General features: G+C 43.0%; 1 protein-coding gene across 5 annotated transcripts in view; it reads left to right on the plus strand.

The window, feature by feature from the left end:
- The first annotated feature begins 842 nt into the window (after positions 1-842).
- Positions 843-22,347, plus strand: part of dlg5a (discs, large homolog 5a (Drosophila)) — a 48,538-nt gene continuing 27,033 nt past the window's right edge. For 2 of the 5 annotated variants that reach the window (XM_052079960.1, XM_052079961.1), the window contains exons 1-2: positions 843-1,641; positions 22,113-22,181. In XM_052079960.1, coding sequence (XP_051935920.1) covers positions 1,335-1,641; positions 22,113-22,181 — 376 coding nt within the window. In that variant the 5' untranslated portion in view covers positions 843-1,334. The remainder of the gene's footprint in view (positions 1,642-22,112; positions 22,182-22,347) is intronic. The other 3 variants (XM_052079963.1, XM_052079962.1, XM_052079964.1) reach the window with 2 other exon arrangements.

Below are 22,347 nucleotides of genomic sequence, written 5' to 3' on the forward strand. Positions count from 1 at the left end.
ATTTGAGTATGATTAAGGTTCAGCGTCTCATGCAAATGAAAAGTCCAACTGGATGGCACGAAATACAAATAAAGTGATTACATATTATTTAACTGTATGCATGGTGCAACTACTATCTATGGGATATATCATCAAGTTATTCTTTTTAGGTGGTATAATATGAATGAACAAAAAAATGAACTTTATAAATATTAATATATGAATATTTGTATTATGTTTAATTTGCGCTGTTGCTCATTCCATTTTTTAAAAATTTGCAACTTTAATATCATCCACACGGGCTATATGTATCATTGTTAATTCCATCTTCGGTTGTACAGTATGTGTATGTGTAAATTAGGATATATTTGTAACATGTTTTAAATTAGTCAGTTATTGCAAATTGGTTTTTTTAAACTTATCTTTAAAATCGTTCCATTTAAGCAATAGTAAATTAATGGAAGAGTTGACATAGATATAAACTCATCGATATTTGTAATGTATTTTTTAAAATTGTCACTAATTTTACCTTTTTCACATTATTTTATGCGCATATTAACTAGTCTTTCAGATGTTTTTGTCAAATCATTAGTAATGTACATATGCTGTATATGTGTTTTAGATACGGAGTAAACGCCTCAAGTCAGCATCTCAGTGAGGATAAATAGACGGGTAAAAAAACATTCTTGAATTCTATTCGATCATATGCAGCATCTATTGTAAATCTAAAATATTTCTACACTGCTACTCTATGGTCATTTTTTTTGTTTTCGACGTATCATGAGGTCACACTCACGCCCATTGAGGAAACAGGCGTGATTTCGCGTAGCCCCGCCTCATTTTCCATATACGGGCCTTAGACGGCGCGTTGATTGACAGCGGACAGCAGCTGCTGAGTTGCCCAGACATGGCGGAGGATACAGTGGAGCAGAAGCTCAGCGGCGGAGTTCCATGACTTTTTTTCCTTCCTTTCCCTGCCCTTTCCCCAGCATTTGAGTCGTCTGAGGGCGCGTTGAATGCTTCTCGAGAGGAGAGAGAGAGAGGGGGACAAAAATGTGTCGGTACTCGGAAAGGAGGTGGAAGACGACGTGAATCGCCACACGCGAGTAAGATGGGACAATGTATCGCTGTTTAGTGCAGTCAACAGCCCCGGGCAACCAATATGGCTCCTTGTGCCTTTCCCACTTCTATGCTATAGACATCGCTCTCCAGATGCCGCTTGGGCTCCGGCGAACTAACTTAAGTTCCACAGTCTCTCAGTACTTTTGATCGCTGAAGGATATTCCAGCGCGTTAGCTTTGAGAAAGCTAAGGAGGAGGGTTGGCGCTGGGGGGCAACTACCACCGCGCGTAGCAATGGAGCCAAAGCACAAAGAGTTGCTCGACCAGTGCCACCAGAACTTGGTCGAGTCCATCACGGACGCCGACCGAGTCATCGAGCTGCTCGTCGTCTCGGGCGCCCTCAGTCAACTCGACCGCTTCGAGCTGGACCAGAACTGCTCGTCCAGCGCGGAGAAAGTGGAGCTGCTGCTGAAGATGCTGTTGAACAAGGAGAGCGACCATTTCCTGGACCTGTGCGTGGCCCTGGAGAAGGCGTACCCCGACCTGCACGCTGCACTCTTTGGTGGGAGCAACGGCGGCTTGCCCGTGGACCACAATACCGGTAGGAAGCCATCTCTTGGGGCATTTGGTTGGCTGTGACCTGGGTGGTCTTCTACAGTAACACTGTAGCAAAGAACGGGAGATTGATTTGCTTGCTGAATTTCAGTCCACCGCTTTCAATTTTGAGGTCTTCCCGGTGTCAAACTTGAAGCTCCAGAGCCATATTTGGCCCTCCACATCATTTTGTGTGTGCCACCAAAGCTTGCCACAAGTTGCACATCTGGCGTGGTGCACACGTAAGGATTTTTCTAATATTAAAAGATTTTTTTAAATGTATGACAGACCTCACCCACAGAGAAAACCAGGGATTTAAAGAGGAAGTCAAGTAAAAAAAAAAAGTATTTGCGGTCATATGTTCTATATGCCCCCACTTGTGTAAACACGGCATTCTGATGAATATTGCATTTATTGAATATAAATTAAACAGTAAAATCCACTCTTTTTTATGCGTCTCGGGGCTGCAATTTTGCCTTCTTTTGGAAGGACTCGGCTTGTGTGTGTCACATGACCAAACCTAGAAAACAGGTGAGCCATGCCGGTAGTTACCTGAGCCCTTAGGCACTGTGATGTCATTTACAGTCGACAGCAATTGGCAGTACAAGGCAAAAGGAGCAGTTCCCTGTGGTGTTCATCCATCCATTTTCCGATGCGCTTATGTAGGGGCAATTTTGAGTGTTCAATCAGCCTGCCATGCATGTTTTTGGAATGTGGGAGGAAACCGGCGTACCCGGAGAAAACCCACTCAGGCCCGGGAGATCATGCAAACTCCACACAGGGAGGCCGGCGCTAAAATTGTACTAGCACTGTGAGGTCAACACGCTAACCACTGGACACCCGGGCCACCCTTCCCTGTGATGAAAAAAGTGGACTTTTCTGCTTTATCCACACACAAACGCAATATTTGTCAGAATACCCTGTTTAGACTAGTGGTGGAGCATAGAAGATATTGCAAAGACAAATTTTCACTTGACTTTCCCTTTTGTATGTATTTTGTATGTAATAATTGCTATTTCATGAATTAAGTTGCTAATGTGCAGCATGGTAGTTTAGTGGTTCACAGTGAAGAGGTCCCAGTTGAAAAATGTCCTTTCAGGACCTCCTATGTCATGTTTGGCATTTTGTGTCTTTAACATACCAAAAACATAAATGTTTGGTTCAGTGATGACACTAAATTGGCCGTGGCTCTGAATATACACACACACGTGTGTGTGTGTATCTGTGTGCGTCCGTGAATGAGCGATTCCTTGTCTTTATGTGCCCAGAGATGTATGCATGCACCATACCTGTAGCATTATGACCAGTTTAATGTGCACTGTAAAACCAAGTCGTGTAGACTTTGCAGCATATTCGTCTCGGCCTTACCTGTGATTCATGTGAAATGAGTCTTGGTTGACAAGCGACATCCGCTCACTGTGCGATGAGATTCCCAGCATCAGTTCAGCAACATCAGCATCAAGTTTGCCGTCGGTGGCGTGCCGCGGTCACGGCACATTAGGTCGGCTGACTTGTTTCCATGACAACGGGCGTACCGCCGTACCACGTCAACCCGCACACATTCATAGGCCGCGCGTGTGTGCGTCAACCAGATGTACCTTCGGCGTCACAATAAATCCACGCCGTTATGAAAGTATATTTCATCTGTCGTCGTGCCTCAGACAGAGTAACCATGTACGAATTCTCTGCTAGTTTAGCCACTGGATTAGTCACGACCAGCATCATGTCTCGAAGCAGGATGGGCCAAGAGGTCTAAATGTTAGTGAGAGATGTAGATACTCCCCACCTCATCCGTTTTGGCATAGGAGAAGCTTTGTTTGAAACGTTTAGGTCTGCTCCTGCAAATCCTCCCCAAAGCCATAATACCTCTCACATTGATTGTTGCCGCTGCGGATTAACGCTGATCCTGAAATACTGTTCATTTTGTATTTATTTATTTATTTTCAACGCTGCTGCCAACATTGTCCGTGATCTGGAGGCAAGTCTCAGGGACCCAGCGTTTCTTTACATGTTTTCTGCCCCTCGAGGTACAAATGTAATTCCAAATGGGGTCGTTTTGGGCTCAGTCAGCTTAGCTGCTGATGACTTCCAACAGCCCCTTTTCTACTGTGTGGTACCGACTGGCTTTCGTTCCATTCCTACTGTCAAAACCGGGTTACAGCTGTGGGATCTTTTCTGAATAGCTCATTCTACCAATGATCATTCTACCAATGATCACATCAAGGTATTATTTTGGTCCAGTTGGGATCGCCATCTTCACATCTGACTGTATCTATGACTTTGAGTTTCTATAGCTTTAAAAGTCTGAGCCTGGTCGAGTGAGTGACGTGGGTGTCAGTGGATAAGAGTGGAGTTGGCTGCCTCCCATTAGCCACTCCTCATGTTGGGTGACTTGATGTCCTATGTGATGATTTTGTTGTTTACGATGATACTAGTGCAGCGTATTATACCGGAGACAAATTCCTTGTGTGTTCTACATACTTGGCCAATAAAGATGATTCTGATTCTGATATTGCCTAAACTTGAATTGGGGGAGTGGGGTGAATATAGGAGAGCCGCCCACTGGGATAAGCTAGCAGTCTGTTCCCAGCGAGGGTGTGGGAATGTCTGGTAGCCAAACAAACCGTCAGATGGAGGTTGCGCTGCAGAAATGGCTTTTATGGCACACAGTCGTTCCCTTTTTGGGTTCGCGTACACTGCACCTTAAGCCAACCTATCAGTTTCACTTTCACCCAAAAAGTCTTTAAAAAAATACAATAAAAAAGCAGGTCACCTTTGACATGCGGTGGCGCGTGTCCTGTATCACTGGAAGGTGTCAGCAGTCAGCAGCCTGCAATTGCAGCTTGTGATCAGAGCTTTTGCGATATATCTTTAAAAAATAAAATAAAAATCTCATTCGACGTTTGTTTCATCTGCAATTCACCGATTGGACTGGCAAAGAATGTCAATCTGGAGTTTCAGGAGAAGCATTTTAAAACGGTACACATGCGCTAAGATAGTGATGGTCTTGCACTTAACAGGCTGCAAAAGTGAGTCCAATGTCAGGTCTCTACTAAGGTAGGCAGTGATTTCCTTTTCACACACTCTTGTATCAACAATTTATTAGGTTTCATTCATGTTAGGGCCTTTATGGCTGCTGCTCATCATGGCATGCGTGTGTGCATTTGTACGTGCGTGCATGGGTGTGTATGCATGCACGGATCGAACTCGGGAGGTTGGTTCCTTGAAGAGTAGATCTTCTGTCGAAAAAGGTTGGGGGGGGGCTGCTTTAAAATGTCATAACTTTCTTAAACTTGATCATATTGACAACATTTAAACACCCCCTATTTTTCCCCGACTCCATCTTTCCACTAAGTCTTGCCGGAAAAAAGAAACTGTTGTAACGTGCCTAACATATGTAGATATTGCATGTACTCCTCAAAAAAACATTTACAAAAATAAAGCCTATCGACAGACCTGAAATGCAGCAGTTCCCCACCCCCCAATCCCAGCCTTTCCGAATGAGCACATTTTGTATTCTACTGCGTTCTGATGTCGATTCGAATTTTGTTCATTTTTAAGCCTTATTCCAAAGGTACTTACAAGTTAACGACATAAAAGTCATATATTTGCCATATCATTGCATCCCTAAAGGCACAATAATGTACTTGGAGTGTATTGACCTGCCGTGTACAAGTATAAAGGCTGTTCAGAGTGTGTCCTCAGCCTGTAGTTATTCAAGAGAGGATTAAGCCCCGTGTTTTCCTCTCTGGCTGGATGGAGTACACTGCTGTTGTAAGACACACTATTATCACGCCTTTGCACCCCCCTCCCCCGCTTCTGCCACCGCGCTCTTCTTGGCTACCCGTGCTCCGACTTGAGTCTTGAATTCCCCCACCCCCCCTTTAATGTTATTCTCATTATCTTTGCAGTAGTGATTCGGTTGATGCGATTACCGCCTTTTAAGTGCACTTGAGAGGGAGAGAGCAAAGACAAACCCGGCGGGCACTCCCAGTGTCTATCGGAACGCAACCTTTCCGAAGCTTTCGCTGTTCATCGTCTCAGCTGCGGCGGGGCGTGCGAGGCGCAGAGAGTAAATGAGTGTGTGATTAATCTCGCTGATAGTGACCTGCTCTCTGCTCGGCGAGCTCGCATGATGCCTGGCTGTTTTCGTCTACTGAGCCTGCATGCACGCACATGCATGCACTGTGCAAGATAACATGGATTCGCTCCACAGCAGATGTTTCATCGCTTTTACTTGTTGTTCGTCAGCAGAATTCAGGTGGCCAGAAACCAAGCGGGCAACATGATGGGATAGTGATTAGCATGGTTCCATCACAGGGAGAAGAGCCGGCCGGGGTTCAAGTCTGTGCTTTTGACCTTGCATGTTTTTCAATTGGTTTTGCCCAATTGGTCAGATCAATTGGTTTTGCCCATGTTCCAAATTATAAAACAGGAATTTTAGGGGAATTAAAGACTCTAAATTGTCCATGAATGTACATGTGAGTGTGAACGATTGTCTCTGTGTCTCCTGCAATTGGCTAGTGATTAGTCCAGAGTGTATACTAGCTCTCGCCTGGTTTTGTGCCAGGACCCGAAAGTATTGCCATGCCAGTTTTTGATTGACTGATGGTGATCGTCAAACATCTATAGTACATTGGTACTTTTTTTTTTTTTGCTTTGACATGCCAACAAACATTTGAGGTCGGAGCACTTGATTCTGGCAGCAGAACAATTCTAAAAAAAAAAAAAATGCTTGCTTCCGTTTTTGTATGTCAAATTAAACAGAATTACACATTGCATATTTAAAACAACCACATGATTTGAACTTAAGAATGTCAGTGAGCTTTACACACAATACAATAGGCCAAAGACAGGTTAAAAAAATTTTTATACAGCCTCCAAGCAACAGGCGTGAACACAAACGGTGCAGCAACACATCTGCAAAAAAATGACTGTTGCTTCAGCATACTGAGCAGTTCTGACTGTCCCGTGCATTTTGTTTCCATGATAATGCCCTTGTTATTGGCATTTATAATGACCAATATGTATTATTCTTTCGGAACACATTACATTTTTTTTTGTCATTCGTATTCGTACAGCTGATTGGCTTATCCATTCATTTCATTGGGGGATAGTTGAATTGAGAACACAATGAGCAGTCGATAATGGACACAAGCATGGGGATCAAATATTATGTACGAGTATTATGAGAAGCTTCTATGATTGATTAAAAAAAATCTTATACATAATGAGAAGCTCATACGATTAACTGGCGACCAGTCCTTGGAGTATGCCACTTCTCTCGCTGTGTTAGCCGTGATGGCCCCACGCTCACTCTTGACCCTAATCAGGACTGATGCTACAGAAAAGGGTTAGTTGGATGATCCAAACAGTAATGTTTGGTTCAGTCTGACGTAATGCCCATTTCATTTCTATTGTCGTAAAGTGCCCATACACTCGAGCCTTTCTGTACCTGTTCATTACATTGCCAGCTGCAGTGGTGTACTCGATTGGAGCTTGACAGGCTGCCCTCTACAGTGTTGATTGAGAATTGATCACCGCCATCCTTTGATACGAATGAGCAGAAACTGCCTTTTGCCTTGATGGACGTCTTTCCATCACCCAAGTGCCCTTCCATTTTAAAACCTTTTCTAAATTCTGATTGCTAGGCTTCCACAAATTCTCCAGCGTCTGAGACAAACGTACAAACAAGTCATTCATTATTCATCCTCTAATGCTGTGAGTCAGAATACTGGAGGACTGTGTCTCTGGGGTCAATTCCTCCCTTCTTGACAACCCCACTAATTAAACCACAAGCCACAGGAGTCATTTTGCGTGTCCTCATCCGCCGAGTAAATATAATCAGATTCATATTTATGCCAACGGCTGCAATCCCATTGCGCAGCCTGGCTGACGACTGACCTGAAGAAGGACCGACACACACATACTACACATCACACATCACAGGTTGCAGTGTCTAGGCTCTCCTCCTAATGACCCGTTTTGCTTCTTACATTCTTTCCTCGTCCTGTTTTTGTGTTCTTTTCTCCCTCCGTGATCCACCAACCGTTTTGATACTATAACACACACGACAATTTCAAGTGTGGAATTGTATGCACATCGCAAACAAGTTCCCTGCGCAGTAGTTAATGATGTTTCTTTATTTGTATCATTTAAATCTGTGATGGCGCTCGGCATTGCAATCATCCAAGTACATTTTTCCATTTATGATGCGAATTATTCGTGACCTCCAGGCAACCTCTGTGCTGCCATTTTTTCTGAATTTCTGCAAGTACATAATAGTCCTTAATTTGATTTCAGGGTCCATTTTCATATATTAACCCTTTCAGGGACAGCGGTTACTACAGTGGACAGCTTATCATATTATCAGGTTACAGGGTTCATGCAAGAGTTAAGCTAAAATGACGATTAAAAAGGAAAAGGCACGGCTTGGTCTTCATGACTTTCCCTCGTCCATTTAGAACAGGCCTCCCACGAGGCGGCGCCGTGGCCGTCGGGCCGGGTTATGCCCAAGAAAACCTTGGCTGTGGCTCTCATTCAAGTGAATGAGACCGTACGCTTCACCCTCAAGTTTCAATATTTCTAATCAATATTGATATTGGAGATGAGGAGACTTGGGCTGGTTCTACGTTGGTGTATTTTAATGTATCTTTCAATATCGGCCTAAATATCGGACCGATAAAAGCGTTTCCGATATCGGGCCTATAATATCGTACATTCCTACTTGTACTGATGTTTCCTTTTTTTCTTTTTTATATGATCGTATTATAATATCCCCATTGAATAAATACACTCCCCCACCCATCTAGACTGGAGTAAATAAACCATCAATCACAGACGGGGCGTGAATAGTATTTTCTGTTGTATTACAACTGCAATATATCAGTATTGTGATTATACAAATAGGCTTACGCGTCTCAGGAAAACGCACTGTTTTAATTTGGTAATCCACATTGGCGATGTCAATATCATATTAAATGTAACTGTTGGGACCAAGTGGCACCACCTTTTTTTGGGGGGGGGGTGGGAACTGAGGCATTTGAGGTGAAGCGTTTATTGTTCAAGCATGGGGTGATGAATTGAGGCTCTATTGCAATGCGGACTCCAATTTGCGGGAGAGATAGTCACATTATCTGTGCGGACTAGATGGAGGAGGCGTCGCTTTTTTTCCAACTTTGTTTGGAGCACGCCAGTGAGACCGAAGAAGAGCAGGGTGATACAAAGAGGAAGGGGAGAGAGACAACAGACCTTTTGTTTGAAAGACCCAAATCGCCCGCTCAGCAGTTTGCCGTGTACAGCAGCCGAGCACATAGACACTTTGTGCGCTTGTGTGTCTAAATGTGACCCCCGGCCCCCTCCCCCCAGTTTCTGTCCCACTCCATAAAGCAGTGACAAAGACGGAATGAATTATGACCCTAACACTCCTGTCAGGACTGCTGACTTTAAATATCACCCACGGGCTGAACCGAGCTTCACTTTTCCCCTCAGTGTGTGTGCGTTCATACATCTGTGCTGTCACGCCATGACGCGCCCAGTCAACCTCACTACCTCACTCTCTCTGCTTCCGCCCCTTCCCTGGCGATCGCCTTCTCCTCCTCTTCGCCTTCCCGGTGTGAAGAGGAAGCCAGTTGACTCTCCTTGCCGCTTTTGTTTGATTGATGGCATTAGAGTGCATCACGTTTCTCCTGTGAGACACTCGCTGCGTGTTTTATCACAACGCGAGATCTCTGCTCAACCTGCAGCACAGGTTGTCATTTTAGATCGGATTCCCACTGCTGCTCCAAGTACACGAATCCCAAGATCAATGGATTTCTGCCTATTTCCATGTACATTTCATGTCGACCATATCTGATACGGGTGTGTTCGCACAAGGCGCATGCCAAATGTCCAACTTGTACACGAGAAATTTCCCAGCTCTCAACGCTTAGCTTCCCTGGTATGAGTTTCCTCAGATATCTATAATTTCATTCTATTTATTTATTTCAAATGCCATTCATGTGTTCCACATTTTTACTTTTTTTTTTTAATTTCGTCTACACTGCCATGAAACACTTCTTATTTGTGCCAAAAGAAAAAAAAACCATCAAATTTTGTCAATTGAACCATGTGCGAAACAAGACTTGGAGCAGGGATGTCAAACTCATTTTTGTGGCGGGTCACTTTGGAGTTACGTCCTCCCTTGGAGGGCTGTTAAGTGAAACTGAATAATTGTTTAATCATCACATCGCATTATTACTTGTACACACAAAAAATGATGACTCACTAGTTTTGAAGTCAGTCAAGTAGTTGTTCAAGTGTTGCTCAAGTGAGTGTAAACGGGGTAATAGAATTATTGCAAAAATTTCACCGTTATTTATTACGTGTGACAATTTGAGATTTCGGTACAGATTTAAGCAAGGATCATGGAAGTTGACACTGATGTTTTGGTTTCACCGGCCGCATAAAATGATGTGGCGGGTCACATCTGGCCCCCGGGCCTTGACTTTGACATATGCCTTAGAGTCTGTTCATCGGTCATGGTTTTCAAAGTCACATTTTATCCCTTTTTAGAATAAATAATCTACTTGTCTGTTGCAATTTTTTAAAATAAGGCTAAAGATTGAACTCACAGAAAAGTAATTATTAGTTGCACCCTTAGCCAAGTTGTAATTAGCTCCTCGGCTAGTGGGGCTGTCCTTGTCCGAGATGCAGTTCAGTAAATCCATCAAGGCCTGCAAAACGGACTAATAAGAGGGTTGACCTTAGTGTGTCCACTGGGTCTCAGTATTATTGTTCCAATTTAATCCTGCGCTCCTATTAAGCGCGTCTCTTGTGTATCTTTTAGTCGGAAAATAATGTACTTGTGAATTTTATCCGCTAGCACTTTGATCCACCCCTTTGCATAGACTAATAACCAGTACAGCTGGCCTTAATTAACATTTTATACATGTTCGTACACTTTCTAGTTACTGTGGAGGAAATGCTGGCATATAAATATTCACTAACTTTATGATGTCATGGAAATAAACAGCTTTTTGACCTTGCGTTACCTTCCCTGAGCCCACACTCTGTGTATGCTTCCATCCTGCCGGTCCTTGCGTATCCTGCCGCAGTACGGCCGTCCAGCTTCCTCTGGCACTCTTGGCACGTGTCGCGGGCTCTCCATCTGTTTAATCCGCAACTCCTTAAGTTGCATCTCAAACACCTGCACCCATTTGTCCGCCCGTGTCACGCGAGGCTCCGGGTCGAGTGTGACCCACCGTGTAATCACCGGCAAATGGGATGACGGCACTTGATCCCTTCTTTTTTTTAAATTATTTATTCTGGACAAGGCGAAGGCATGATTTAGGAAGAAGGCAAAAAGCCATATTTCAATGTTTATTACAGATTTCCTTTCGGAATGACCTCGTTTTCCTCCCCAATTATATTTTGTTTTTTCCATCTTCGTCATTTTGTGTATATGTTGTGAAGTTTATCAACGGTGTTGAACAATCCAGTTCAGGTTGAAACTCTCACTGTTCAAAATTGTAAAACAAGAAGTCCCTTAAATGCAAAGAGTCTGACTGCCATTTTTTAAAACCTATTTTAAGGAGCTGTGTGTGTATTCAATTATTCTACAACCAGAATTGTTGTCTTTACTCCATTTTACATTGTGGGGCGATGGATTTTCATTTCTTGTGCTTAATCTGACAAATAATGAAACTGTCTCTTTACACCCCCCCATACCCCCAGCACCAAAAAAAAAAATCATAACACATCACATGTCAAAGCATATTTTTGTCTGAAATGAGTAAATTTGTATACTTCTACTAGTTTTCTATTCAGATAATGTGATTGCATCCTCATTTTTCACCAATGCATCAATTACAATGCTGCCATGCAGACAGTACACACCATAATGCTGGAAATGGCAACATTCCAATTAAATACCTTCATGTGTGATTGTTCCACCCGTCAACCTGAGCTCACGACCTGAGCCTAAATCGCCGCACTGAGATGTTTAAAATTTCAAAAAAGTCACTCGCAATGTTGTCTCGACTTTTATGAGGGGTTGCATTTCCAGAAAGGTAAATACAGTACAACATTCACCGCTATAGTCAAAGCTTCTCTTGACTAATTCTTCTCAGCATATTTATATCGCTTCAGACGGGCGACCTTTACAAAAAGTACAGTGATTTATCTGCGCACACTGAGTAAAGGCTATCTGAATCAACACAATGGACCTTGTTATTAAAGATAAAAGGAATATCAGAAAGATCGTCCAAAATTCTGTTTGTGGGTTTCTTCTACTCAGGCTTCTCTGGCAGCTCCCATTTGGACGATTTGAGCTGTAGCGGGTTTGACGGACGCTTGGAAGACATTTTTACCCTTTCGTTCTCGCAGCCCTTGGCACGGGCAAGCTGTTCGGGACAAAAGTGGTGTCTCCTTTACGCAGCGCGAGGGGTTTTGTTGTATGGAGACCCGTAATGGCTGGGGCTGATAATAAAGCGGACGGGATTGCTCTCAGGAGTAGTCGACATTTCAGCATTGATGCAGCTCAGTTGCTCCAACAGATTTGCTGGGCCGAGGAACTTGCTTCGTCTTCATGACTCTTAGGTTCTATTTGAGGAAGATAATTTTGATCTTGTGCGTCAAAGAGCAAACAGCATGACAAACCTCGCAGTGAAAGACGTGGGTGAGATTTGACCAGGGGCCCCCGAAGAACATGAAGCTCTGAGTCAGGCACTGTGCGTGCTGCGGAGTAATCCCGGCTCATGGACTCATCATGTTTTGGAGCCTTTTATGTTTATGCTCAGCATAGTGGACTCCCAAAAGCCGATGGTCGACCCTTTTTACACCGGCAGCGAAGCCGTGCTGGCTCGGTGCCCAGAAGTAAGGCCCATTGCGTGTCTTATTGGAAGTGGAAGGAGGGAGTTGGACCAAGCCACTGACGTGTTTGCGCAGTTTGCCTGATGGAACATGGCAAGCAAACATGTACGAAGAAGTCAAACATTACATTTTAGTACTTAAGAATCAGTGCCTAAGAAAGGCTTCAAGCTCATGAGACAGGAAAGTATATATAATATACATTTGTTTTTTTAATGATCTTTTGGATATACTGTACAGCACAGGTGTCAAACCTGAGGCCCGGGGGCCGGATCTGGCCCACCACATCAATTTATGTGGCCCGTGAAAGCAAATCAAAGATGTCAAATTTCATGATGCTTGCAAAAATCACGAACGCAATTTCAAATTCTCATTTGTAATAAATAAGAGTGATACTGTAAACATTTTCTTATCAAACCTCTCATTACAGTAACTTAAACAATAGGTCTATAAACCATTATTCTTGACTTCTTTATATGGTTTCAGTCATAATGGCCCTCCAAGGCAAACTAACAAAAATCTGGCCCCTTGACAAAAATGAGTTTGACGCCCCTGCTGTACTCCATTTTACTGATGGGACTGATGATGACAATTTTAGTGTACAGTAACCCCCCATACAGTCAGTCACATTGGGGTTACACTTACATGCTGGACATAGCCACTGTTAATTCGAACGAATATGAGTCAGATTCCCTCCTTCTAATCCAAGTCAGCTAAATCACACTTGTCAGATAACTCTAAAAGCTCATCCTGAGCAATGATTCTGTCATATGGGACCTGTGTGTCAAAGAGTCAACAATTGCAAAACCTGTTCAATATTTGTGATCCCAAATCCCGTGGTCAACACAAAAAACATGACGAGTCACAGGCTCCATATTTGTGACATGAAATGTGTAAATAGCTAATTAGGAAGTGACATGAAGCCTGTGCCGTTGCCTGAAACAAATACAGTACAAAAGTAATCAGTTTTGATTGTCTGGATCCCCTGGCTCCCAAGTCAATCACCACAATAACATTGAGTTTGTCACTCCAATGTAGTTACTGGACGTGCTAACAATTAGCATATCTTCATTCACTTATTCTTCTACTGCTACTCTTTCGTCATATACGGTCGAGACTGAACAGTTGTCTGTAGATATGTGGGATTTGTGCAGTGTCGTGTCTCTCACATTTTTATGTCTTTATATATTAAAAAAAGAAAAGGATAAGTCAAGAGACATAGTGACAAGAGTATGGTCCACGACACTTCCAGCTCACTGTCCTGTATGGACCAATATGAGATGAGTGAGAAGGATACCCAAGAATTTGCCGACTTCCAACATAATATCAAAGGCAGAACGTTGCCAGCTTCGAGTGTGTGACGTTTTACACTTGAGATTCACTGTCTGCACCTCTTTGTGTTGAAAGCAAGCGTTATCTTGCCACACCTTTCATTATCGTAAGAGCGCAAGCCTCAAATGGTGCAGAAACGAAACTGATAAAATTCAAAATCCGAGATCACAACATGTCCTGGTTATAGTGTTATGTATTAGACCAGACAAGACGATGAATGATTCAGCAAAAGACACTCCAGTGTGTTAGTCAGAGACGGGAACCGCTGCATTATTTATAATGCGCGGGGTAGGAATCCGTTGCCCGACTCGGTGAGCTAACCTGTTTGTTTTTGCAAAAATGTTTCCATTCCAGACAGCCAAATCATCCCCCCTGTTTAGATTTCCCCCCGGAAAATCTTGTTCCCTATAAAAGGTTACTCCTGTTACAATATCGGTCTTTTCCTCACATATATTCAACCTCAGTTCAACACCTTCTACCATTCTGTTTTGAGCCTTTCACATCTCCGAACTTGGTGCCATTTAACTGCCCCAGGCCTTGGGAAACAAGTTCACACAACACCGATGAAGTACATCACCGATGGGTAAATCTTCCAGGGGTTCACAGTGTAGTGGAGTTTTTAATCTGGCGTCTCTGGTGACATTCCCACGCTGGCTCACCGCTGGCCATGTAGTTTAAATCACCCGACGGTGATCAGTATGACCATTGAAATCAGTTTTACTAGAAGAGGTCTTTGTGTCTTTGTGTGGGAACTGCAACGCTGGGGTTATTTGCTTGCCACATTGTTTGCGTTCAGCTGATCTGCTTTCCGCAGTTCATCTAGACTAGACTCTCACTGATAATTTTGTCTAAGGTTATTTGAGGTTCAGATTGTGACAATGACCAGAGTTTGCTCTCCGTTACCGTGACATGGGACCAAGCTCCAGCCGTTTTGGAAACCTTTACTGGGACTGATGATGACAATTTTAGTGTACAGTAATCCCCCGTTTATCGCTGGGGTCACCTTCCAAAAAGAACCCATGATAGTGAAGTGAAATCTGTGAAGTAGTCATTTTTATTTTATACAATTATTACATATACAATACCGTATTGTATCAAGCCAAAAATTAAACCCATTTCAGACCCAAACATTAAACACCCCCCTGCAACTCCCCCCCAAAAAACTATAAATAACATTTTCCTACAAACAACTTACAGTTTTTAGAAATGCTGTATACAATGTTTCATCGACATTGTGGGTTTTGTCATGGGGAACATTTTGCAAACTGCACAGCCATGAGGCCCATAGACTGTTGACATTCGTCTACAGTCCCTTAGCCAATCAGGATGCAGAACACAATGCACTGTAAAAAACAACATGGAGGCAGGGATTCACGCTACTAAAACTATATTCTCGTTTTTTAATTTCATTCACCATCAACTGATTCTAAATGAATAATGGAGAGAAATGTGAGGCTTGTTGGAGATTGCTGAAGTCGAATACACTCGATTTGGGAGCAGTTTAACCATGTTATTTAAAATGTGAGAAATCTCTCACAAAGAAAAAAATGACATTAACTGACTGCTCTCATCGTGTCTGGTGTACTTGAACGCACAGCATGGCGTGTCACACATTTAACTATATTTCTACTGATCAAATGTCCTCCCCAAACCAAATATACAGAATGTTGTAGTCCTCAGAATGACTTGTGAGAAGCAAAAAGGTGCAACAGGACATCCAAAATACTAAAAAAATACAAAAATGCACAATTAGTCAAGGAAGAAAAAAATGGCAGCAAGAAAAACTGATTACAAGGTAATCCAAACTATAGCCTAGCATAATTTATTTCTTCTTGGAAAAAAAATAATGTTTTTCTTCTTGCGCTTTTTGGTTTATCTGGTAACCACATTGCAATTGCAACCTCTCGTCCTCGTCGTTTTTATTGTGGCGAACGGCTTGGTGGACGCATTATACAACCACTCAACAACGCAACCACTTCAGTGTGCACGCTAATTTGCTATCAGTCTTCACCTCACTCTGACGGAGTTTGAGACGGGGCCCACGTCAATGTTTATGGCCCACTTAAAGATTTGTAATGGTAAAGTCTGCACATTTACAATGGTTCCACCCCCCCCCCCCCTCCCCAAACAAATCACTCTGGATAATCTTTTCGAGACATTGCTAATCTGGCCTTTGCTGACTTGGCTCAAATTCGACACTGGGCATGTTTGTACCCTGCTTAAGATACAAAACCTGAAATCAATGTCTTTTTGCCGATGCTTACACTAACGTTTGCCTGGTTTCTGAAAATTGGTATGCGATGTTGTGACTTATTAACTCGTATTACTGTCACATTTTCAATTTGGCATTTTCCACGGTCGGCACCCGCGGGCAATTATTGAGGGTGCGGGGTCTTTTTGGTACACTCGGTGAATTCCATTAAAAAAAACAAACATATTTTTACTTGATTATGTCTTGAAGCAACTTGAGGTAACATGCGCCGTACTGTGCCTCAACTAATTTATAGCCTGGAAAAGAAGAACATGACCTCCATTATGGCAACCCCTACAGGCAGCTTTGTTCTGCTCAGTGTGGCGGCAGTATGGAAAGAACAGTTCAGAACATTTCGAGAGAGATTCGAGAGATTAATCCTATCCCATTAAAAAAAATTGAAATAAATAAAAATATATTGAACGACCCAGCCCCCTCCCCCAAATCAATTAAGTAAAATGCCCATCCCTGATTGGGGTGCTCTCCTTCTTGGTACAGCATTGATCGTTGAGGTTGGAGTAAGATGAATCACAAGCTCAGTCCAATAGCTTCCACGGTCCATAAACTGCAGCATAGCTCGGATTTAGAGGTCGGCGATGTAAATTTGCTTTCTTGTCTTTGGCTTTGTACTGACGCACCATCTCACTTAAGCAAAACATAAAACAAGTGAGTCATGCCCATGTTTTTTTTTTTCTGCTGATATTATCACACGTGTCTCCAGTTTAAAGGCCATGAAGCCAAACGGAACACAAATACGTGTCCTTACTTGCCTCTTTGGTTTGTGTGGTTTTGGGTTGCTGCTGTTGTTATTGTTTTCTTCAATACAGTGAGTGGAGCTGACAGTAAATCAAAAATAAATAGGCTGTGTTTGTGCTTATACTGCTTCTTGACCGTGTGACCCTGAGTTGTTGGCGGAGTTAAAGTTATGTACATGGCTTATCATCATGGAGGTTTCAAGATTCTAATGAGTGTTTTAAAAAAACAAAAACTCTATTTGTCAGTTGGCAATGATGACAATTTTCTGGTACTGTTAAATAATTCAGTTTCAGTTGAAGCCAGACTTTGCATCTTTGTTTGAGAAGGCCCGCCGAGCCCCTCTCCCCCAGCATGCTCTATTTCAGCCTTCTCGCCTAATCGCCTCGTCCTCTCCTCATCCAGCCTCACCATGGCAACACTGTCACCTCTCCTTATGTGCCTGAACACCTAATCTATTCATCTGAAGTGAGCGTCGGTCGCCGAGCACGTCACTTGATCGGAAGGGAAGGCGGCGAAGCGAGTTGGGGAGGATTGGGGGGACCCTGAAGGTAGAGGCGAGTCCTCCCCTGACCTATTTAGATCATAGCAACATGCCAGTGCTAACGCTGCCTCAGGTCCTCCCAGGCTACATTTCTCACCTTCAGTGTCTTACCCAAGACCATCATCGGAGCTAATGGGTCACTAATGGAATCTGTCAAAATCAGAAGTCAACCAAATGACTTCATTTGTCCTTTTCATTGCATTTTCTTTTTTTTGGTGGTGAGGGCAAGGGTGGTAATTCTGTCGCATCTGCACTGATGCTTTTTTGTTTTTTTGACACGGATATCATGTTTACAAATTATCAGCCGCAGTTAAGCTGATGGTGCTAATTACTATTCACGATTAAATACGTTTCGAACAGCAGCTAATGCTGCTAACCCATGGACCTCCAGGAAGCCGCCTCGTCTATGAAATTTGCGCTAATTGCTTATTAGCTTGCGGTTGTCATCCACGTGCGCTCATTTTGTGCATGTGGCTGAATCCTGAGGCTTGCCTTGTAATCCTCCCGTTTGTGGGAGTGTTATTCTGGCTATCAAAAGCATAGATGGGCATAGTAATCTATCGATCTATGATTCAGAAATTGCTGCCTCATTGCTTCTTAAAGAAATTGACGTAAAACTGTGTGGACAATCTCAGTGAAAGAGCTCAACACGTGAAGTAACCTCTGATACGGAACGACCACTCTGGGTCGCATCTTTACAATCGTTTTCCTGTTTCTGCTTCTGTTGTTCTCATTAGCTTTCATCCTCTTTGCCATTAATGCTGCCCTTCTATGATGGAATCACAGAATAGCCAAAGAAAAAGCAAATCACTCTTTTGAATTTAATCCTTAAAATGATCACTGTGTTAAACTTGGTTGGTTGGGGTTCTACTGTATGGCTCATGTGCAGTGCACGCTAATGCAAAAAGTTTATTTTCACTCTCAAGAGAATCATGTTTTTTCAATTAAAAAAATGGATTGTTCTAGTAATTCATGATTTATAGCTCTTTTTTCCCACCAGAAAACAAAGTGTTATTTCAAAAGGGCTCTGTGATTGTGACTCATTTGGCAAGTATCCTTCCTCATTGAGATTACTGGCAATTTTAATTCATCAGAGTGCCTTTCAAATGACAAACAGGCAAAAATATGTATATAAATAAATGAGAAAGCCTTTTCCCGTCAACCTTCAGTGATGTTGCGTAGGATTTGAAAGGGACTTACCCCACAGCGGAGTTGTGCTAAAGCCTCGTCGTGGCTTACGTCTGTTTAGTGTGAGACCTGCTCAGCCAGATAGCGGGTTCAAGAAGTCAGCTCTCCCAACCATGCAAATGAGTTTGGAGGGTTTATTTTGGTGACGACGTAATATCGCACAGCCTGGAGTCTGCTTTATAAGCCGGTCGAAAATCAAAGCGCTCAACACCAAACGTGTTAAGCATCACAGATCATCAGAAAAGATTAAAAGCCTTTCCTTTCCGCCAAGCTTCTTTTTTTCTTCATCGCCCATCTGGATCTTACTTGAGTTTCCTCCCATTTTCTCTCAAACGCACTTGATATCTTTTTGCGGCCCGACTATCTCCTTTTCATCCGCTTGCCTCTCCTCCACGTTGTCTCCTGGTGCGCCCTCTCGCCACCCCCGGCCTCTCCCCTGTCTACCGGGTCTAAGATGGAGTGGCTCAGTCTTGCTGTCGCTCACACTTAATTAGGCTTGGCCTTGTCACACATGGAAAGGGCTGCAGCCAGAGCACAGCTAAAACCCAGTAGGGAGGCGAGGACGGAGATGGAGATGGGGAACAGTTGGCATCAGTCTGTTGCCTGCTGCTTACAAAAGGCAGCCATCTCCTAAACCCTCTTCACAGGAAGTTGTGTGAGTAAATATAGCACACAGCATGCTTCCCCCCCCCCCCCCCCCCCCCGCTTAAACCCCGCGTCTTTATTGATGTTCGTGTCGTTTGAATTAGATTCTGAAAAAGATTTTCAGCGCTGCTGACCGTTTATTGTTGAGGCCCATTTAGAGGAGGACGGCACGCACCAGCAGATTTGTTTTCCTTTTGTGATTTACTGGCACTTTATCCCCTTACGAGCTGTGATAGATGCGCAAGGGTTTTGTTCGCTATAGAAATCGCGGCTCAGGTTCTTGCTGCAGGAGGAAACGCAGCACTTTTTAATTGAGTGTAGAAAAAAAAGAAGCTTGAACATGAACATCATGTTCTTTTTTTTTTTTTTAGAGCATAGACAAACAATGGGGGTGAGCATTTGGAATACAAGGTTGCACGTAATCTGATGCAGCTGGCTGGTCCATCTTGTTGGGATTGAAAACAAATGCGTCTCATTGGAGGTAATGGAAATATAAATCGTTATTAGGGTTAAATTAGGGTTAAACCCGTTGTAACTGTCATATGCTTATGCTGGAGTTTTTTTTTTTTTTTGCCTCACCCAAATCATCCTCAAAATGAGGGTAGTTCGAGTTTGGGTTTTTTCTCTCTCCCTCCCCTGTGGTTTCTTTCTGACCTTCGGGTTGAGTGAACGCCGGCGCGTTTTGGCTGCCGCTGCTCAACCCGTATTTTTTTGGGGGGGGGGTTTGTAATTGTAAAGTGTCCTTGGGTGTCTTGAAAGGCGCTTACAAATAAAATGTATTATTATTTATTATTATTAAAAGAAATCAGTTCATCAAATAGAATTGCTTTTCATTTTCATAGCCCGCAAACGATTCATAAACCATAAATCAATCCTTTTAACATGTCTTTTCGCCGTAAAATGCTGGGACATCACATGCCATGTTAGATCTCGTCTCACTGCGTGAGAGTAGCCTATCAAAACAACATGGCAGATGCACTGAAATTAGCGGCAACAAGCTTAGAGGCAGATGTCTGGAAGTTTGGGGGTTTTAAAAGTATACAAAGACGGCAATTAACTGCAACTTTTTGAGGCGGTCACAGGAATTTGAATGACATGGGTTTACAGTGTGTTTTTGTTCCGCTTTATTTACAAAGCTTGCCCTGTGGTTGGAATTGATTTTGATTTTTTTTTCCTTTGATCCGGTCATGTTCAGTAAAACACATGATCATTGTAACTGTAAATTATATTTTTTACATATATGCATCAGTGCTGAAATCTAGAGAGGACGTGACCATTTTATGAACATGGGAAGTTTTGTGAGTTAAAAAAAAAAAGACAACCGCAATTCATTCTAGCAAGTGGTGGTAGGCTACACTCCTACCAGCTTGTGTATGGGGATTATAGATGTGCTGTTGTGGTACGTTATTTCTGCTTTGCATTCGACACGTTGCCTTTATCTCTAACTGTGAAATGATCCCAATTCTTCAAGACTTCACCAACTTAATCCTCCGCAAAGTGGTGCTTAAATCTGTGTGGTAAAATGATCTCTGCAAAGCTCTTAGGCCCAAATTTTGCTCTGACTTTTTCTTGTAAATGAGTTATACCAGTTTGTTAAATGAAACATTTCAGAGCCCGGATTTGAAGCCCTAACCCCTGAACTGAAAGGCCGATGTGCGAATCACTTGGCTACCACAGTAATGTAAAAATGTAATAAACAATGAATCCCCGTCTCCTTTGACTTCAATTCTGAGTGACACGCATGGTCAAGGCGACATGTTGGATTGGTAGATAGTATGCTAACATCACCGTTTTGAGGAATGGGATTCAATTCTCAGCTCATATGTGAACTTGTGCATGTTCTTGCTGTGCTTGCATGCTTGCTCTCCATCACATTCCAAAACCTCACATCTTCTTTGGTTATTTGGAAAGAAAAAAACGATGTAATTGTATCCTTCAGTGTAAATGTGGGTGTGGATTGTAATGTGTGTATTTGTGCCTGACAATTGTCTGGTAACGACTCCAGGCTGTACAGCGCCTCTCTGTCAGCTGGCTGAGGCTTCAGCTCACCCACGGCCTTAATGAGGTCAAGCGCAGAGAGAAAATGGATGCATGCTTTGAGATGGTGAATATGGAGCGTGTACATAAAGGATGAAGAGAGTGCCGAAATAACGAAAAAAGGGTATGTTTTAATATTTTGATGCATACTCGATTGTAGATGGTCATTAGCCCATTTGCCAATGGGCCAGTGATGCCAACACTGACATTCAGAGAACATTCATTCGCAAGTAAGGAGACAATGGAGGCAAAAAGAGCGCAGTGTGTGTTGTGCAAAATATAGTTCTTTCTTCTGCAGAATGCACAAATTTGAAATACAGCTTTGGACTACAAAAAAAAAAAAAAACGTGCTCATGTTGCTGGAAGGTTGCCGTTGCCCTTTAGAGCAGACTCTCTGCAGTGTAACAAACATCTGCACATCCTCGCCGTACAGTGTGGTCGCCTTTGCAAAAAAATACTATCATCGTATACAATCATAACGCTGTGTAGAGCTATTGAGAAGACAAATGATCGTTCTCTACGCCGGCTGTGTGTGCGACATGGATGCTCACGCTTCTGATGAAAAAAAGAGAAAATCCCATTTGAGCTGTAACATTGTGCTTGGGTAGCACAAACATAAAGACGCTATACATTAAAGGCAGTCAAGAGTGCAAAGTGAGGAGAAAGGTGGTTTATTGACGACAGCAGTCTGGGGCATTAAGACGGACTTTGTCAAGGAGGAATGTTGACGTCTGTATTATCCCGAAGTCTAAGCCCACAACCGTTTCTGTCGTGCACCTGCGGCAATATGCCAGACGCCGCGTCCTATACATAAGAGGAAGTCGGCTTTCATCTCCTGCTTTGGGAACTTGAGCTCGAAAATTGTGCTTTGTGTTGCCAGGTTCCACATACAGCGTCCTCTCCACCATGCCGTCCGACTCTGAGAGCAGCAGCTCCCTCAGCAGCGTTGGTATGTAGTTGTTCGCAAACATTTGTTCACATTGTTATGGTTATATTTTGAGAACTTGGTCCTTCTGGTACTGAGGCGAGCATGTTATTTAAACACATGGCGACTGTTTTGAATTTTGCACAAAAAAAAAGTGTCGTGAGCCATTTACGACAACATGATTTGATTC

Source organism: Hippocampus zosterae, chromosome 11 (genome assembly GCF_025434085.1).
Source record: "Hippocampus zosterae strain Florida chromosome 11, ASM2543408v3, whole genome shotgun sequence".
Lineage (NCBI taxonomy): Eukaryota > Metazoa > Chordata > Actinopteri > Syngnathiformes > Syngnathidae > Hippocampus > Hippocampus zosterae.